At 50.2% G+C, this 19,708-nt stretch overlaps 1 protein-coding gene across 1 annotated transcript in view; it reads left to right on the top strand.

The window, feature by feature from the left end:
• Positions 1–426: 426 nt before the first annotated feature.
• The window catches only part of GAD1 (glutamate decarboxylase 1), a 70,385-nt gene continuing 51,103 nt past the window's right edge, over positions 427–19,708 (top strand). The window contains exons 1-3 of the mRNA XM_089519773.1: positions 427–499; positions 3,307–3,466; positions 9,976–10,038. Of these exons, the coding sequence (XP_089375899.1) occupies positions 3,397–3,466; positions 9,976–10,038 (133 nt within the window). The 5' untranslated portion in view covers positions 427–499; positions 3,307–3,396. The remainder of the gene's footprint in view (positions 500–3,306; positions 3,467–9,975; positions 10,039–19,708) is intronic.

Here is a 19,708-nt window from a genome sequence, read left to right as displayed (position 1 = left end):
CTGAGCTTGGCCAGGCACCCAGCCCTTGGAGGAGCGTGACTCTCCCCATCCCTTGAGTCAACATCCTTCCTCCCCTCCCTCTCTCCTTCCTTCCTTCCTTCCTTCCTTCCTTCCTTCCTTCCTTCCTTCCTTTTCTTCTTCCCTCCCTCCCTCCCCCCCCGAACCCCCCTGGGTTTGGCGGCGTCCCTTTTTTGGGGCGAAGTGAGGCAGCGCAGTGACTCATGCCTGCGTCGCAAGAGCTCAGCCGACGATTCACGCTTCCCCAAAGCAAAGCCCAAGGACTGGGGGCCAGAAAGAGAGAGAGAGAGGTCACCTCGAATTAAACTCCAGGGCTCCATTGAGATTCCGACGTCGTTTGTGGCGGGGTTTATAAGCGCCAAGTCTTCTTTCCAAAGTGGAATTTCTCCCTCTGCTTCTTCTTCTTCTGCTGCTGCTGCTGCTGCCGCCTTTGGACTCCTGGAGTTGACTCTCCTGCTGCCTGCCTTCCATCCTTCGGCCGGTAAGGGTTTTCTCTTTCTTCTTGTAGGTCTTCTTCTTAGGCAGAATCAATGGTTCCTCTTCTCCTATGGCTCCGAAGGTTTGGGGAGGGTCTGTTCCTGGGAGAAAGTGTGCCTTTTCCGAGGTAATGCCTGAAAACAGAGGCTAGTTGGAGCAGGAAAAGGGAGGCGGGTGAGCCCCAGACTAACCTGTTACTTCGTTTCCAGAACGCATCACCTTTAGCCTCCCTTCTCCTTCCTTCGGCCTTAAGCACTTAACATTTGCCATTTCCCAAATTACCTTCTGTAGACTAATAACAATAATAATAATAATAACGATAACGATAACGATAACGATAACGATAACGATAATGATAATGATAATGAACGGCCCCAGCGACTGCCCTCTGGCCAGACCCAGACACGATCGCAATTCGTTGTGAGACCAGAAGGCGTTTGGGTTTATCAGATCTTAATTTTATTACTTCTTCTGTTGGACGTCTCTGTGCCGCCTTCCCCCAAAAGGGACCCAGGGGGGCTTTTCCAGGGGAGCGGTTTCCAGAGGGACCTTTCCCGCCCGGCGACGCTCCGGTGCCAAGCGCCCTGCCCTCCGATGCCCTGCACTTCTTGGCTTTGGAACTAGGAACGGGGGAAGGCACGAAGGCAGAGCCGACCGTCCAGCATTGGCCGCCCCAGCGAGGCACGAGGGGAGGCTCCTGGGGATGGAAAGGAAGCTCCCATCCTCCCAAAGAGGGGCCCAAACCATGCGCCCCGCCGGAGAGGAAGGCGAGGAAGCCGGGGACGGGGAGGCCGGTGCCTTGGTTCTTCGACGGCGTCGCTGGCCCAGAGGCTCAGGCCGGTTTGGCTCTGCCCTGCCCTTCCCCTGCCTTCCCTCTCGTTCTGTCCCGTGTGTCTCTGGTGGGAACAGGTGGGAGCTGCTGCAGAGCCAGCGCCGGACTTCCTCGGCCCCTCTCCCTTCCGCCGCCTTCCTGGATCCCCACGAAGAAGGAGGAGAAGGGGATGGCCCTCCCAGCCCTTTGCATTACATCGGGGGGGGGGGCTGGAAGGGGCCCCGAGGGAGGCCTCCCAGGCTCAGCAACACACGCCCCTCTCCTCTGGTCTCTTCCTATTGTTCTGGGCGCTGCGGGGAAAGGGGGCTGTCCGCGCATCTATTGCTTTCCCGGGAAGAAGGGGCTTTTCTCCCCTCCCCCTCCCCCTCTGGGTCATCTGAACCCCCACAGCCCCCCCTTGCAGGCCCCTGGCTCTGGCCCTCGGCTGAGCCTCGCTCCTCCTCCTCCTCCTCTTCCTCCTCCTCCTCCTCCTCCCCTTCTTCCTCCTCCAGCTCTTCCTTCTCTTTTTCTTCTTCTTTCTCCTCCTCCTCTTCTTCTCCTTCTTCCTCTTCCTCCTCATCTTCTTCTTCCTCCTCCTCTTCCTCCTCCCCTTCCTCCTCCTCCTCATCCTCTTCCTCCTCCTCCTCTTCTTCCTCTTCTTCCTCCTCCTCCTCCTCTTCTTCTCCTTCCTCCTCCTCTTCCTCCCCTTTCTCCTCCTCTTCCTCCTCCTCCTCTTCCTTCTCCTCCTCCTCTTCTTCCTCCTCCTCTTCTTCTTCCTCCTCCTCTTCCTCCCCTTCCTCCTCTTCTTCCTCCTCCTCCTCATCTTCCTCCTCCTCTTCCTCCTCCTCTTCTTCCTCTTCTTCCTCTTCCTCCTCCTCCTCCTCCCCTTCTTCCTCCTTCAGCTCTTCCTCCTCTTTTTCTTCTTCCTCCTCCTCCTCTTCTTCTCCTTCTTCCTCTTCCTCCTCCTCTTCTTCTTCCTCCTCCTCTTCTTCCCCTTCCTCCTCTTCTTCCTCCTCCTCCTCTTCTTCCTCCTCCTCTTCCTCCTCTTCTTCTTCCTCATCCTCTTCTTCCTCCTCCTCCTCCTCCTCTTCTTCCTCTTCTTCCTCCTCCTCCTCCTCTTCCTCTTCTTCCTCCTCCTCTTCTTCTCCTTCCTCCTCCTCTTCCTCCCCTTTCTCCTCCTCTTCCTCCTCCTCCTCTTCTTCCTCCTCCTCTTCTTCTTCCTCCTCCTCTTCCTCCCCTTCCTCCTCTTCTTCCTCCTCCTCCTCTTCCTCATCTTCCTCCTCCTCTTCCTCCTCCTCTTCTTCCTCTTCTTCCTCCTCTTCCCCTTCTTCCTCTTCCTCCTCCTCCTCCCCTTCTTCCTCCTCCAGCTCTTCCTCCTCTTTTTCTTCTTCCTCCTCCTCCTCTTCTTCTCCTTCTTCCTCTTCCTCCTCATCTTCTTCTTCCTCCTCCTCTTCTTCCCCTTCCTCCTCTTCTTCCTCCTCCTCCTCTTCTTCCTCCTCCTCTTCCTCCTCTTCTTCTTCCTCATCCTCTTCCTCCTCTTCTTCCTCCTCCTCCTCCTCCTCCTCTTCTTCCTCTTCCTCTTCCAAGCAGAGAAGGCACCCCATCCTGGCCCTCAGTTTCTCCGAAGGGAGCCCTGGGCTCCTCCTCGCTGCCTCCTCAGTCTTGTCCAGACATTCCTTTCCTCTTTGCTCTCCTGCCTTCTCCCGCTCGCCTTCCTCCGTCGCCGTCGCTTTTGTCTCCGATCTGGCGAAGGCGAGGCTGGGAAGAGGCGGTGGCGGGGGTCGGGTGGGTGGGTGGCTTCAAGAGGAGGAGGAGGAGGCCCCGTCCCCAGAAGGAAGGGAAGGGGCTCCTTTTGTGCCCTCCGCCCCCCAGCCAGCCAGCCAGCCAGCCAGCCCAGCCTCCGACCCACTGAGGTCCCTGGCTTCTTGTGCCTCTCGGGAAGCAGCGAGTCCCCTCCAAGGCTCTCCCCCGACCTGACCCTGCCTCTCTTTCCCTTGCAGCCTTGGCTTTAGGGGGCTGAGAGAGAAAGAGAGAGAGAGAGACCCTGAAGGAAGAGAAGCTGGGACCCAAAGGCTCGGACTCGGACCCTGATGGCAGCCTCGGACCCGTCCGCCTCCAACATGGCCCAGGACCCCAACCCCACCAATCTGCGACCCACAAGTAGGTCAGGAAGAGGCATGGGGGGCGGCGGGGGAGGGGGCGGCAGGGAGGGTGTTTTGATTCGTTTTGCCAAGCTCCCAAGGATTCCTGCCTCTCCTCGTTTCCAGCCGAGGCTTCCATCCCCCCCCCAAAAAAAAAGAACCAACCTGATGGCGACCCTTCTTTCTCACCCACATCCAGCGCCATACATACATGCACACACCCCTTTCTTTGCCTCCAGGGCTGGAACCGCGCTGTGGGGCCAATCGAGCTGGTTTCCTTTGGCTTCTGGGACCAACAAAATGATCCGGGGGGAAGTCGGGGAGAAAAGAGGGGAAACCTCTCCCCCAGATAACATGATGGGGCTGAAGGCGGGAAGAATTGGGGGGGGGGGGTGCTAAGGGTCTCCATTGCTTATTCAGGGGAGAATTCCGACCTTGGTTAAGGGAGGGGGCTGTTGAAAAACACGCCTGGGTCCCAGAATCCCATAGCCTTGAGCTGTGGCCGTTAAAGCGGTGTCAAAACGGATTAATTCCGCAGTGGGCAGGCAGCCCCAGACACAGGCTGAGGATGAGGATGGCTGAGCCCAGACAATTCAGACAGGCGCTCAGGAACCAGACACAGACCCCGAAAAAGCCACGTCGGTGGAGGGGCACTGGACCGGCAGAGATCACCTCCGGCGACAAAGGCCCTGGAAAGGACGGGAAAGCTTGGCCAGACCCAGCTGAGGGCTCTCTCTGGGGCGGTGGGGGGAGAGGTTTTTTCCCTGGGTCTCGAATAGCTTTTTGCTCTGAAAGGTTGTGAAGCATGAAGAAGAGCCCGACATAATTGGGATTATTCTGGCCCTGGAAGGACGGAGGGAAGCGCAGACAACGAAAAAAGGCGCCTTTGGGGGGGGGGGGGGGGATTGGGGAGGGTATATTATTATTGTTAATAATAATAATAATAATAATAAGAAGAAGAAGAAGAAGAAGAAGAAGAAGAAGAAGTTCCTCTTTTTCTGCTGTCAGTATCTCTGTTTTGTTAGTTCTCTTATTATTATTATTATTATTTTATTCCCCGTTTATTAAAGGAAGCCCCCTCCATGCCACCAGTTTGGTTCAGAAGAATTGCTGGTAGCAATAAAAGTGTGGAGAGGGGTGTGAGGGGCTTGTGGGGGGTTATACTGTGTCGCCTTCCAGCCCTTTGGAGGAATGCGCCCCTCAGCTGGAAAGAGCAACGGGAGCGCGCCTTGGCTTGCCTTCCCTCCCTCCCTCTCCCCAGCGCGCTTATTGTTTCCCGACGGCTGGCGCGTGCCCGTGCGCGCTCCCGACCTCTCTCTCTCTCTCTCTCTCTCTCTCTCTCTCTCTCTCTCTCTCTTTCTTTGGTGGAGGGCTGTGGAATGGGAGGGCGGGCAGGGTTTGGCCCTCTTCTCCTTGTCATGTTCCCACCTAACCTTTCTCTCTGCCCAGGATGGCCAGATGTGGCCCTCCTTTCCTTAAGACCTGCCTTGCATTTCAGCCTTTCTGCCCAGGAGGAATTCCAAAAGGTCCTCCCTTTTGAGCCTGACTGAGGAGCAGGCATTTATCTTTCTATGAGTGGTTTTAAAAAAAAAAGCTTTTCTTTGGTCCTGTCCACCCTTTTTCTGGAATGTCCTGCTTTGCGGTGAGGACACATCTGGTCACCCTGTCTCTGCCTGGTTTTGGGGGGGGGGGGGGGGAGAGAGAGAGTCCTGTCAGAGCTGTTTGGGTCGCCTGCCACTCTTCCCGGTTCCTCTCTCCCTCCTCCTTTGCTGGCCTTTCTCCCTCCCCTCCCTCCCCCGCGTCCTCTCGGTGTCCTTCTTGGACACTCCAGTCTCCTCCCTTTCACCTGAGGCAACCTCCTCCTCCACCACCACCACCACCACCACCATCACCTCCTTTTCTTCTTCCCTCTCCTCTTCCTCCTCCTCTTCCTCTTCTTCTTCTTCTTCTTCCTCCTCATCCTCCTCCTCCTCCTGCTCCTTTTCCATCACCATCACCCCCTCCTTCTTCTCTTCGTCTTCATCTTCCTCCTCTTCCTCGACTTCTTCGTCTTCTTTTTCTTTTTCTTCTTCCTCCTTCTCCACCACCATCACCTCCACTTCTTCTTCTCCTCCTCTTCTCCTCCCGGCCCTCCTTCTTCTCACCACCGCCCCCCCTTCCTTGCTCCTTTCCAGCCCGCTGAGTCTCACCAAAGCCCAGGGCCCAGCTCCTCCTCCGTCGCTTTCCTCTTCTTCTTCTTCTGCTTCTTCTCCTTCTTCTCCCCTCTCTTGTCTCTAGCCAGGTCTCGCCTACCTTCCCTCTCCTGGTTTCTTCGCGCTTTTTGGAAACGGGGCCCTCCTCTCATTTCCCATTCAGGCCGTTCAGACGGAGATGCAAAGACCGAGCCTCTTTGTGCGGAATAACCCCCCTTCCCTTCCCATTGATTCAGTCCCATTTTGCTAGCTGCTGTTTTCTTCCTTCCCTTCCTTCCTTTCTTCCATCCACAAGTGTTTTCAGTGTACCCCAAGCTTTCCTTTTTTCCTACTCGCGGGCTAAAATTTCCCTTTGCCAGCCTTCTTCAGCCTCTTCTCAGTTCTCTGTCCAATTCTCCTTTGCTTCACCTGGCCACCATTTCTCTAGTATGCAGAACATGTGTGTGTGTGTGTGTGTGTGTATCTTAATCACTGAATTATGTGTTTTGGACTTTGAACCCATGGGATGCTACCTTGTGATAAAGAACATTGGTTTCCATGGAACTTGTATGATTTTATTGTAAAAAGACTAAATTTGTAAGAACACGGCTATGAAAAGCTCTTAATTGGTTATTGGCGGTAAAAGAAGTGTAATCAACTTTATATTTCTGGGCTTTATTTGTCTTATTCGGAATACCTATCACAGCCCAGACAGCGCTTTGTTGTTGTTGTTGTTGTTGTTGTGTTTGTCGCCATTTCTCTAGGGCCGCATCTCCTTCCTTGCCTCTGGGCGCGCCCCCTACAGAAGATCCAAAGGGAGGAAAGACCTTGTTGTTGTTATTGTCGTGTGTCTTCGAGTCATTTCTGATTTATGGCGACCCCAGGGGAAGGCCATGGCAAACCTCCTCTGAACAAACCTTGCCAAGAAATGATAGGTTCACTTTAGGGTCGCCATAAATCGGAAACGACTGGAAGGCCCACAACAACAAGACGGATCTACTGCAGGGTTTTCTTTGCGAGATTTGTTCAGAGGGGCTTTTGCCATGGACTCCCTTCCCCTTTATTTCCGACTGGTAACTTCAAGACTGCGAGCCAACGACCCTTAAGGGGGAAAAAGCTCCTCTTTCTAAACTGAGGCACATACAACTAGGTGTAGGGCAGCAAGTGAGTAAATCAGCCGGACTTAATCTCCGAATGAAGACCGTTCAGAGGGAAGTGCAAAAGCCGAGCATCTTTCTGCGGAAAGGTTTCCTCCCCGCTTCAGTGATTTTTCCTAGCTGGCACCTTGCCTTTTCCTTTTTCTTTTCCTTTTCCTTTTCCTTTCTTCCATGCCCAAGTACTTTCAGTCCAAGCTTGGTCTCCTGGATCCCTAAGATGTGTGTTTGTGTTTGTGCGTGCGTGTGTGTGTGTGTGTGTGTCTGCCTTGGCAGGGTATTTCCATAATTTTAGGAGAGATTTATCCTCCCAATAGTTCTGTTAGAAGCAGTCAGAAGCTTTTCCGTTCTTGAAGCTCTTGCTATGATCTTTCAGGTGTACAAAAAGCTCCCTAGAAATTCTTCTATTAATTCCGACTCTTCCATAAATAAGAACAACAACAGGCGGAGTGGATGTTGTTGCTGTTGTTTGTTTGGTTTGTTTGTTTGTTTTAAGAAACTTGGCCTTGCCTCCAATTCACTTTGGAGCCACAATCCGATCCCCCTTCGGTCTTTCCTCTTCGCCTTCTCTTCCATCTTCAGGAGCTGATGAAATGCTGGCGTTGTCTCTGGCGGCGGTCTTTCTGCAAGGCTCCCAGTTAGTCGCTCAACTCGCCCAGTCTCACATATTAGGGATTAAAAGCCCGCGGCCGAACAGATTCACGCGGAAGCAAATCCCCCTGAATTAAGTGGCTTTTAATGTACTTAGGCGGGGAGCCTCACTAACCCCAGCAGAACTATATTTCCCCTTCGCCACGCTTCTGAGAACCGCTTGCTCCGCTGGGAAATCAGCTCTCTGTCCCGCTCCTTCCTTCCAGGAGTCTTTTGCCTGGTTTCTCTCTTTTTAAGAGACAGGGATGAAACGAGAGAGGGAAGTGTTCCTTTGTTTTGATTTTCTCTCCCTTCCCAGTTGTTGTTTTTCCCCTCGCTTTTGTGTCACTCTTGGGCTTTTCCAGGTCCAAAACACACTGCAGAAATAATCCAGTATGAGACGGCTTTAACTGCTCTGGAACAATGCTAGGTAGTGTTTGTGAGACACAGGGCCTTCTTTGTCACAATAAATTACCGTTCCCAGGATTCCCTAGCGCTTGAGCCAGGGCAGTTAAAGAGGACTCGGACTGGATTATTTCTGCAGTGTGTTTGGGACTGCTGTTTTTCTGCAGCTTCTGCACCATGAACAAGCCTGGGCTCTGTGTGTGTGTGTGTGTGTGTGTGTGTGTGTGTGTGTGTGTGTGTGTGTGTCGGGGCTTCCTTTGGCTCCAATGGCCCTGTCCTTGTGGTCCCTGTGTGGCCCTCTCCCGAGGTCCTCTGCAAAGACCAGGCCGTGGCTCTCCTTAGGGCGACTGGGAATCCGCCTCCTTCCCTTTCAGCACCGTCCAGCTGGACAGCACCCCAGAGATCCCAAATCTCTTGTGGGTGGAGAGACGTTGCCTTCCTCTAAAGGGGACCCAGGAGGAGGCGAGGGGCCTTGGGAAGGGGGTCTCCCTCCCCCCCATCAATCCGGCTCCGACCTAATCATGCAACTCCGATCATCTAATCAAATACTATTTTTCACCCAATTAATTCCTGAACTCTTCCGTGACCCCATTTCATGCCAGTTTATTTTAAGCTGCCACTTTCCTGGAGCCCGGCCAATCCATTATTCGGAGACAGTCAGGGCTCTTTCTTTCTCTTTCTCTCTTCCTGATGCCCGCCCCCTTCCTAGAAGCCCACCCTCACCGCCTCCAGCCTGAACCCAAAGCTCTCCTTTGGAAATGAGAGAAGGGGTGCTCAGCCCCGTATCACTATGCTGTTTGTTGTTAGCTGCTTTCCAGTCGATCTGGACTCATGGCGACCCTGTGCATGAGACATTTCCAAGCCCCTCAATCCGCTACCTCCTTGCTCAGGTCCCATAGGCTCAGTCTATCCATTGGGCATGTGGTCTTCCTCTCTTTCTACTTCCCTCCACCTTCCCCAACATCATTATCTTTTCCAATGAGTCATGCCTTCTCGTTATATGTCCAAAGTATGACAGCCTCAAATTTAGTCATCTTGGCTTCCAGGGAAAGATCTGGCTCCATCTGCTCTAGGACCCTTTTGTTTGTCCTTTTGGCTGTCCATCCTCAGCACTCTTCTCCAGCACCACATCTCGAATGAATGGATTTTCTTCCTGTCTTCTTTCTTTACTGTCCAGCTCTCACATGGTAACAGGAAAAAGGGCCAGGTGGGTTGGCTTCTTTCCCTTGCAATGGTGTTGCGGTTATCGAACAAAAGACAAGTACGATCTGTGCCGAGGTGGCAGGAAAATAGGCTCCTCGACCTCTCTTGGAGCAGCGGCTGTTGCAAGATCCCCGGCTGCATTGTCCTCTAAGCAGGCTGCTCAGATGTCACCATGGCAAAGGAGGACGAGGCATCGTAAAAAAATAAATGTAGGACATGGAAGAAAAAGGGAAGACAGGACCAAATAAAAGCTAGTAACACTCCTGTAGAAACACTTCCATGCTCAGGCTCAAAATAGGGGACGTTTTGGAATTCCTTCTGGACAGCAGGATGAAATATAGGGAGGGATATGTCCTGGAAAAGGAGGACTGTGTGGTCACCCTGCGTGTAAGAGAACAACAGCCATGTCTATGTAGGGATGTGATTCTGTTTCACAAGTACACATATCCATATGAGATCAGTCACGAAGGTAATCGATTTTTTTTTTCTTTTAGAGAGGTACAGGCTGCTTGATGGCCCTTGCATACATACATTGTAGCTCCGAGAAGGGCAGGGAAATTAAAAACGTGTTCACCGGGGAAGTAGGGATCACCCCATTAAACCTTTCCGATCTCGGGTGCCTTGAGTAGTCTGGTTTGTAGGGTCGCAAAGGCGAAGCCGGGGGTCCTCTGCTTATGGCTGGTTGTGTTGTTTGCCTTCAAGTCATTCCTATCATGGGGTTTGCTTGACAAGATTTGGGCAGGAAGGGAGGGAATCGTGTCAGGAAATTCGATTCGCAGCCCAACACATGCCCGAAAGCTGAGTCCTCACCTCCTTGTAGATTCTGTGCGACCTCTAGTAGAATAACTAACACTGATGTTACAACACGTTTTTATATACTGAGAACTGCGGTGTTTCAGAGGCATAGTCCGGGTACATTTATCTGTATACAAGGCGTGTAAACCTTTTCTTTCTATTCCTTGTAGCCTATGACACCTGGTGTGGGGTGGCCCATGGCTGCAGGAAGAAAATCGGCCTCAAGATATGCGGTAAGTGGAAAGGGGCAATAATAATAATAATTTTACAGCGCTTTATAAATAAAGGTTAATAATAATAATAATAATAATAATAATAATAATAATAATAGCAATACACATATTCCTCTGCTTTGTCTGTCTTTTCCCCCTCCCTCTCTCCCTCCCGAAGGCCTCTACTTCCCCACCCCTCTTCCTTGAATCCAGAACCAGTATGGCAATTCTTATCTCTCTTTAAACCAAACGCTTCCTTTCTGGAAGGACAGAAGCAGCCAGGTTGTCTCACAAAGAAAAGTAGGACACCTCTTTTATCATCAGATAATGGGTTGGAAATCGCAGAGAGATAGCAAGAGACTCCCCTCCCGGTCTCTTTCTCCCTTTGAGAAGTTTAACGAGGCAGCTGTCAGCAGCATCCCCAAATTCGTTTTAGGAGAGAAAGTGGAGTCAAGGGAAGGTTGCATTTATCATCCCCCCCCCCCCCAATTTCCATTTCTCTGGGGTCCCTTCCAGAGGCTGGGAGGCGGACTCTTGCGCCACCTGGTGGCCGAAGGGAGCCGAGACAGGCGAGAGTCTCCTAGGCAGCTGGACTTAGAATTGATGGACTTCTTGTTGTTGTATGCCTTCGAGTCATTTCTGACTTACCGCGACCTTAAGACTTTATCGCCCAAAGTCACCCAGTGGGTTTTATGCTGGGGGCGGGGGGAATAGATATGTTTAAAAAGTTGAATGGACATGCTGGTGCTAGGAAATGGCTCCTGGTGGAGAGAGAAGAAGGTGCCTCTGAAGAGGAATGAAGGACTCTTGCTTGAGGGACAGTGGCCCTCTTGGGGTGTGATACTTGTTGTTGTTGTTGTTGTTGTTGGTAACTGTCCGTGGACATGGACTCATGGCGACCCTGTGGATGAGACACCTCCAAGACCCCTTGTCCTCCACTGCTCTGCTTAGGTCCTGCAGATTCAAGTCCATGACCTCCCTAACTGAGTCTATCCATCTGGCCTACGGTCTTCCTCCCTTTCTACTACATTCTCCCTGTCCTAGCTGTATTGTCTTTTCTAACCAGTCGTGCCTTCTCATGATATGTGGCCAATGTAGGACAGCCTCAATTTGATCATCTTGGCTTCCAGGGAGATGCCAGGCTTGATCTGTCCAAGGGATTCCTGCCTTATTCCTAGTGCGGTCGGGGCTGGCGGAGTGGAGGGGGAAATCAGACTGGGGAAATGTGGGGGTTACTTTGCCACAGTCAGGCTGGTTTCGGGGGAGAAGCTTTCCTTCGGGCTTCCCCATCGCCTGGGGGAAGAAAACCATTTCAAAAAAATCCACACACACACTATTTTTGTCCCCGTCGCAACTCCTCCAGATCCAGGCTCTCTGTAGCCCGCCGCCGGTGTCAGGATTTGCCTCTGGAGCACTTGTGAAATGAGGCCATCAGGAGGCGTCGAGAAGGGGGGGGGTGTTTGTGTTATGTGTGTGTTGTGTGTTTGTGTGGTGCCTGGCTGGCTGGGCGACCGAAGCTGCCAGGGAGAGCAGGAACAGGGTGAACAGAGATGTCCTCCTCACGGCAAAGGAGGACAAGGCACCAATGGCCCAATGGAGGCCGTTTCAGAAAAAGAGACGACGGGACCAAAGAATAGTTAAAAGACACTCCTAGAAATGTCAATTCATGCTTCTTAGCCATGCTCAAAAGGGAGGACATTAAAAAAAGGAGGACAGTGCCAAAGAAAAGCTCAAAACGCTCATAGAAATATAAATCCACGCTTCTTAGGCTCCGAATGGAGGACGTTCAAGGAAAAGAGAGGGTACGGCCAAAGTCAAAGCTCAAAACAGTCCTAGAAATATAGATCCATACTTCTTGGTCAGGCTCCAAATGGAGAACTCAAAGAAAAGGGAGGGCATGGTCAAAAGAAAAGCTCAAAACACTCCTAGAAATATAGATCCCTGCTTCTTGGTCAGGCTGCAAAGGGAAGACGCTTTGGAATGACTTCTGGGGAGGAGGCTGAAATGTAGGGCAGATGGGAGAGGGAGGACATTGTGGGATTCCTCTTGGACAGGAGGTTGAAATGGAGGACAGGTCCTGGAAAAGGAGGACGCCTGGTCACCCCAGAGGGGAGGAAACGGGGAGCTAGGGCCGCCTCCGCCTCCCTTTGGGCCCCTCTCTGTGTCTGGGATTTCCCCCTTATCTGCCCAGAAAAGACGGCTCTCTCGGGGCGGAGAGGGAGATTAACGAGGGTCTTATTAAAGGGCCATCCGTCAGGCGGCTGCGTCGGGGAGATAGAAGGGCTGGCAGGCGAAAGGAAGGCCGAGAAGGGGGCCAGGAGACCCCGAGACGAGAGATCCCGGCCCGGATAAGCAGCCTCTCCCTCCCTCGGCTCCCTTCCAATGCCTTCCCACTCTGATCCCGAGAAAATGGGGGACCAGGTGGGGAGTGTGTGTGTGTGTGTGTATAGCTGAAAGAGCCTTATTCCCTATATCTACGAGCAAACGAACTGCAGTTAGTTTGTTGGTAGATATAGGGAGTAAAACTCTTTACGCAACTCCGGAGGAGAAAGACTTTCTTTTAGGACTTCTCTTTTGTTGTTGTTGTTGTTGTTGTTGTATGCCTTGAAGTCATTTCTGATTTATGGCGACCCTAAGGTGACCCTGTCATGGGGTTTCCTTGACAAGATTTGCTCAGAGGGGGTTTGCCTTTGCTTGCTTCTGAGGCTGAGAGGGTGTGACTTGCCCAGGGTCCCCCAGTGGGTTTCTGTGGCCAAGAAACACGCAGGAGGCGTCCAGCTTCCTCCCCGGTGGGTTCATTTCGGAGGGGGACGGGTGACCTCCTCTAGCGAGCAGATAGGTCCCACAGGCGGCATGATAGGATTTAGGATTAAAACAACTCCCCCCTTTAAAAAAAATCCCCCCAAAGAGACCCCGATTGCTCTCGGTTGAAGCCCTCAGCTCCGTCGGGTGTTTTCTGTGCTAGAAATAGCTCCTGGTCTGGACTTAATGGAGTTAAGAAGCATGGATCTATCTTTCGAGAAGAGTTTTGAGCTTTTATTTGGCCACGTCCTCCTTTTTCCCCCCGAAATGTCTTCCCCTTTGAGTTAGGAGGCATACATTTACATTTAGATGGATGTTTTTAGCTTTTATTGGGTACTCGCTTTTTCTTGAATGTCCTACATCTTTCGGGGCCTCGTCCGCCTTTGCAATTACGACATCTGGGCATTCTACTTCCCTGTCGTCAGCCTGTCCTCCTTTTCCAGGACCTGTCCTCCCTTTCAGCCCAAGAGAATTGCCTAGGAGGAATTCCACAATGTCGTCCATGTTGAGCGTGACTGAGAAGCATGGATTTATATTTCTATGCGTGTTTGGAGCTTTTCTTGGGCCCTGTCCTCTCTTTTTCTGGCATGCCCTCCACTTTGCGGTGTCTTGTCCTCCTTGAAGATGAGGACATATCTGGCCCCACTCCCTGTAATTGCCAGAAGAGGAAAACCCGGGAAAGGGAACACACTCATGGTGTTGGTGTTGCTGTTGTTGCTGTTCTGTGGCTTGAGGTCAGTTCTGATTTATGGCGACCCTAAGGTGAACCTATCCTGGGGTTTTCTTGGCAAGATTTGTTCACAGGAGGTTTGCCATTGCCTCCTCCTGAGGCTGAGAGAGTGTGACTTGCCCAGGGCCACCCAGTGGGTTTCATGGCCGAGCTGGAACTCGAACCCTGGTCCTTCGAATTAATTTCCCAGAATCAACCGAAGCGTTTCGACTCATTGGGCTCGGAGATGCCACAATTTGCTCTTCTTGTCAGTGCCTGGGGTGCCTCTGTCTGGCTTCTGCAGCGGGGCCGAGAAGTGTCCACTGTTTCACTGCAGATCCTGGTGTTCTTTAAAAGAGGGCAGACCAAATCTGGACCAAGAGGTCCTTCTTTACCCTGCCAGTCTACTCGGAAATCCAGAATCCTGTCATGATTAGCTGGGATTTGTCTAAAGGCTGCATCCGCACTGCAGAAATAATCCGGTTTGACACCACTTTAATTGTCACGGCTCCATGCAAGAGAATTCTGGAATCGGTTGGGGCACACCAGAACACTCTTGAAAGTTAAGATATCTCACAAAACTACAAATCCCAGAATTCGATAACATGGAGCGGTGGCAGTTAAAACGATGTCAACCCGGATTATTTCTAAAATGGGGATGCAGCTTTAGGAAGAGATTCGGAAGAGGTCCCGTTTTCTTTCGCAGTGTCCGTGTCGCTTTGCTATGCGGCGCTCACTATCGTTACGGGAGGTATGTTCAGAAGGCACAATTAAGCCGCTTTTTCCAAACGTGGAGAGTTTACAACGCCTCCCTCGAGTTAAATGTGTGTGTGTGTGTGTGTGTGTGTCAGGGTGAAGCGTCCTCCTTTTCCAGGCCATGGCCCCCATTTGCTTCTGCTGGTCCCCCATCTTCCTCCCCTTTCAACTTTCTTTGAAAGATGGTGAGATAAAGATTTCTTCTACGACCTGAACTATCCATAAACTAGCATGTGTAGCTTAAAGTCATTCGTAAACTTTTGTTTAACCTACAAGCTATTTGTGTTGTTTCTGAGTCAGTCTCAGTTCTCAGCTGCCTTAGACAAAGAACCATCCTCCGCTGATTTAATGCTAAACCCTAACAGTCTTGGCTTTGATATTTTTTATGTTTAAGTATTTTCTGTTTCCCAAACAAAGGCGGAAGACTTATGAAACTTGAATTTCCATAAGGGAGACAAGTTTTTTATTTATTAATTGTAAGTCAGAAATTACTTGAAGCAGCTGACCGTGGGAGACTGGGAGGTCCAAAACACACTGCAGAAACAATCCAGATTCAGACCGCTTTAACTGCCCTGGCTCAGTGCTAGGGAATCCTGGGAATTGTAGTTTATTGTGGCACCAGAGCTCTGACAGAGAAGACTAAACGTCTCCTAAAACTCCAGTTCCTGAATTCCCTTGAACCAGGGCAGTTAAAGCGGTCTCAAACTAGATTATTTCTGCAGTGTGTTTTGGACCTGGATGCGTAAAAGGAGCACTAAATGAAGGAACATCAGCATTTCTTCTCCAGCTTCTCCCATCCGTCCCACCGAGACTTTTCGGGTGAGAGAAACATATAGTATAAACTAAGTTCCACCCTGGGAACTAGAACCACGATTTTGGAAAAGCTAGTCCCATAGTACGACTTGGGGTAGGAAATCCTTGGGCTTCAGGAAGCTAAGAGCCCTGAGTTAAGGTGAAGGGCTCTCGGTAGAGACTCTAGTTGTAAAGACTCAATTGTAGGTCCTACTTGTGAGTGAGTGTGTATGTGTGTGTTGTGTGCCTTGATGTCTTTTCCGATTTATGGCGACCCTAAGGCGTTTTCTTGACAAGCTTTGTTCAGAGAAGGTTTGACGTTGTCTTCCCCTGAGGCTGAGAGAGTGTGACTTGTCCAAGGCCACCCGGTGTGTGTGTGTGGGGGTGTGTGTGTGTGTTGTTGTTGTTGTTGTGTGCCATCAAGTTGTTTCAGACTTACAGCTCCTCCTAAAGTGAATCTATCCTGGGGTTTCCTTGGCAAGAGTTGTTCAGAGCGGGTTTGCCTTTGCCTTTGCCTTCTCCTGAGGCTGAGGCTGAGGTTTCCGTAGCTGCCCTGGGATTTCAACCCTGATCTCCAGAGTCCTAGTCCAACACTCAAACCACTAGGCCACGGTGTAATTTATGCCGGCACTTTGATTAAGTTAACTGTTGTTTAAAACGTTCTGGAATTACACAGACGTCTTCTTTAGACCTGTTTCAAATAATACAACAACACCGCAGTAACGCACACCTAAACCAACTTCAATTCCTTGAATTCCGATTCAGCCCAGTAAAACTGTGAGCAGCCGTAAACCATCATTACCAAAAAAACGAGGTCAGTTTATTCAGGAACTACGGATGAATAAAAACCAGGTGGTCTTACTCCACCGCTTCGGTTTTACAACCCACCGCCATCACCCAAGGAGAAAATAATGTTAATTATTATCGGGAGCGTTTCCACAAACCCGTTAAATGGCCGCCGCCGTTCGGCCTGAACGATGTTATAATAGCCCGATCCATAAGTGTATTTCTTTTTAATGGGGTCGAGACTTGAGCCTTGGGTTTCCTTGCCTTTTTTTGCTCTTCGGAGGACCGGCAGAATCCCTTGCAATATTAGCCCGTTCTGCAATAAGAGCAGTTTTTCCATTTTAATTTGCTCAGATGCGCCCATAGCTAGACTCTTTCCCCATTGAGATGAAGTGGAGTGGTCAGCAATTTATTCTACACTGTTTCCCTTAAGACAATCGTTGTTGCTGTTGCTGTTGCTGCTGCTGTGTTCTTTTCAAGTCATTTCCGACTTGTGGCGACCCTAAGGTTCTATCGTTAGGTTTTCTTGGCACGGTTTGTTCCCTGAGGCTGAGAGAGTGTGACTTTGCCCAAAGTCTTGATCTCCCAGGTTGCAGTCACACTGCAGAAATAATCCATGGAACTCTGGGAATTGTACTATTGTTAAGGTACCAAAACAGGAGAAACAAACAAACTAGGTCCATGATCCAAGATGGCCTTTATTTGCATGCAAAAGAACACAGGGGAATCATTCACCAAGCTGTGCCCCCGACCAAAACAGGGAGCAAAGCTTTTATAGCATTTTGACATTCCAACAAACAGAGGATAACTTTCGTTTCTATAACCAGACTTTCCTTATCAGTCTACTATGAGGCTTCTTTGTTCTCCCGGGGAGCCAAGGACCTTGGGCATCTCTGACTCCCTTTTGCATCCCATCCTCCCCTGTGAAGGCCTCCTTCCAAACTATGCATTGATACCAAAGCTTGCTTATCATTATTCTTATTATGTGCTGAGGCTGAGAGAAGGAAAATGGGGAGAAGAGAGAAAGGAGGAGAGGGGGTGAACTCAGCCAAAGGAAGAGCTGTGAGAGAGAGGGGGGGGGGTTATCAAACCTTCACACTATTGTGAGACACTGAGGCTTCTGTGTCAGAGAGCCCTGGTGCTACAACAAACTGCAGTTCCCAGGATTCCACAGCATGGAGCCATGACAGTTAAAGTGGCGTCAAACTGGATTATTTCTGCAGTGCGATGTAGCCCCAGTGTCATAGTCCAACTCTCAAAACATTGTACCATCACTGACTACGTGGATCTTGCAATTCTCAGTTTATATATATATATAGTGTGTGTGTGTTGTGTGTTGTGTGTATTCACATAGGCAGAGTGTTCCCTGATAACTGGGATTCTCCTCTGAGGAAATTTTGGTGGAAAGAGACTAATAATAATAATAATAATAATAATAATAATTATTATTATTATTTATACCCGGTCCCTCCGGTTGGATCGACTTAAAAGCACAAAAGCTCAAACTGGAACAATCACAAGATCCAAGTAGTCTGGTATAGTGGTTTGAGCATTGGACTAGGACACTGGGGCTGCATCCGCACTGGAGAAATAATCCAGTTTGATACCACATTTTAACTACTATATTTTTGTAAACATTCAGGGGTAGCTGTGTTTAACAAATACAAACAAAAATCCCTCGGGTCATCCCTTTTATCGGCCAACCGAAATGCACAATATACTTGTTGCAAGTTTTCACAAGTTGGAAATGTAACATCTTGCTTGATGAAGAAGCCCATGGAGCTTCGGAAGCTTGCAACAAGTACGTTGTGCTTTTCGGTTGGCCAATAAACGTTTCACTGATGGATATTTGCTATATTGTGTGTGTGTCTGTTATATAAAATATATGTTATATACGTATTGTATAAATATATAAAATATATCATAGTTATAATGTATATAATGATGTGTGTGTATAAAAATGTTAACATATAAGAGATTGTTATGTTCTGTATATTGGTACAAGAACAAAACAAGAAGTGAACTATATATTTATTTATTGCCGGGCCTTCCAGTCCAGTTTGTAACGCAGCGGGGCTGTTGGATGCGAGGAAGCTTTCCTCATTGGCTGTGGCGCCTCTTACGTCACAGGAGGCAGGCTTGGCTTTATCCAATGAGGTTTCAGAGGCTGTCCCCAAATTCCTGCAGGGGTCTTGCCTGGGGGGCTCCTGGGCAAGGCTGCCAGGCTTGCAGACAGGTGGTTCCTCAATGGCAGGTGCTTCCTGGGGAAGAGACCTGGCCAGTCTTGCTCCTACTCTTCCCAGGGTGACCAGGTGTGTCCTCACCGCAAAGGAGGACCAGGCACTGCAAAATGGAGGACTTCCAAGAAAAGGGAGGACATGGCCCAAGGAAAGATCAAAGAACTCCTAGAAAGGTACCATACATCCTCATGCTCAAAACGGAGGATGTTTTTGGAATTCCTCTTGGACAGAAGGCTGAAATGGAGGACAGGTCCTGGAAAAGGAGGGCCTCTGGCCACCCTGGGTCCTCAAGGCAACCGCGATCCTACGACTGACTGGATTTTGATCTGTCATCCTATCCCTAGTTTGACTGTTGGACTGCGACTCTGGAGACCATTGAAATCAGAGGATGGCAATGGCAACCCCTACCTGAACAAACTTGCCAAGAAGACCCCATGGTCTTAGGGTCGCCATAAATTGGAAATGACTTTAAGGCACACAACAACAGCAACAAAAACAACGACAACCCTATCATTCGGGACGTTTGGAGGATTTGTTATTGCTCCCTCGGCGGTGAGGCAAAAGTCCTCTGCACGTGCTCAGAAACGCTCTCTTCTTATCCGCGTGATCCAGAACTTGCGGGTTCTGACTTTATCCTTAGGAGCTGGACTTCTATATCCCTTGGTGGATCCCCTTCCCTTAGGCCAGCTTTTAGACCTGAGATGAAAGGGACACTTCCCCATCTCTTGTGTACAAAATGGAAGCAAAGAAAAGTTTGGCACCTAACTTCAAGTAGAAGTAAGGCCCATGCTATTCAATGGGGCCTGCTCAGGGTGAGCAGGCGTCCTCCTTTTCCCGGACACGCCCTGCATTTCAACTTTCTGTCCAGGAGGAAATCCAAATTGTTGTCTATTCTGAGCCTAACTAAGAAACATGGATTTGCATTCCTGGGAGCGTTTTGAGCTTTTCCTATCCTCCTTTTTTCCTGGCATGTCCTCCATTTGGCGGTGCCTTGTCCTCCTTTGCGGTGAGGAGGACATATCTGGTCACCTTGGGCTAAACGTGTGCGCGCGGTTGCAGACAGAAGATGTTGGTGCTGCTTGTCCCGACTGGAGAACCGCGAATCAGTCCAAAACACACACTGCAGAAATAATCCAGTTTGAGACCGCTTTAACTGCCCTGGCTCAGTGCTAAGGAATCCTTAGAATTGTAGTTGATTGTGGCACCGGAGCTCTCTGGCAGAGAAGGCAGTTTCCAGAGTTCCCTAGCACCGAGCCAGGGCAGTTAAAGCGATCTCAAACTGGAGTATTTCTGCAGTGTGTCTGGAGCGAAGTCTCTCAGCTGCGCGAGTTGATCGAGTGTTGCAAGGGATCCATTGTTCTAATGATCTCCATGGAAGGCAGAACCCGCGCCTTTAAGAGAGAGCAGTTAGTTGCAAAGTACTAGTTGCAAAGTGTAAGTAGAAATCAGATGTTTGAATGAAGGGACACACGCGCCCCCGTTTCTATCCTTTAACAAACAAATCTGCTTCTCTGCAGTTAATATCATTCCCTTCAAGGCCTTTAAAATCTCGCCTTGAAAATAATTGGCTTCCTTTTTTTAAGAGCGGCAAAAGCAGATCAGGTCG

Source organism: Sceloporus occidentalis, unplaced genomic scaffold (genome assembly GCF_023333645.1).
Source record: "Sceloporus occidentalis isolate IW3139 unplaced genomic scaffold, rSceOcc1.0.p SCAF_4, whole genome shotgun sequence".
Classification (NCBI taxonomy): domain Eukaryota; kingdom Metazoa; phylum Chordata; class Lepidosauria; order Squamata; family Phrynosomatidae; genus Sceloporus; species Sceloporus occidentalis.
The sequence above is the reverse complement of the archived record's forward strand: the minus strand, read 5'-3'. Positions and strand labels throughout refer to the sequence as shown.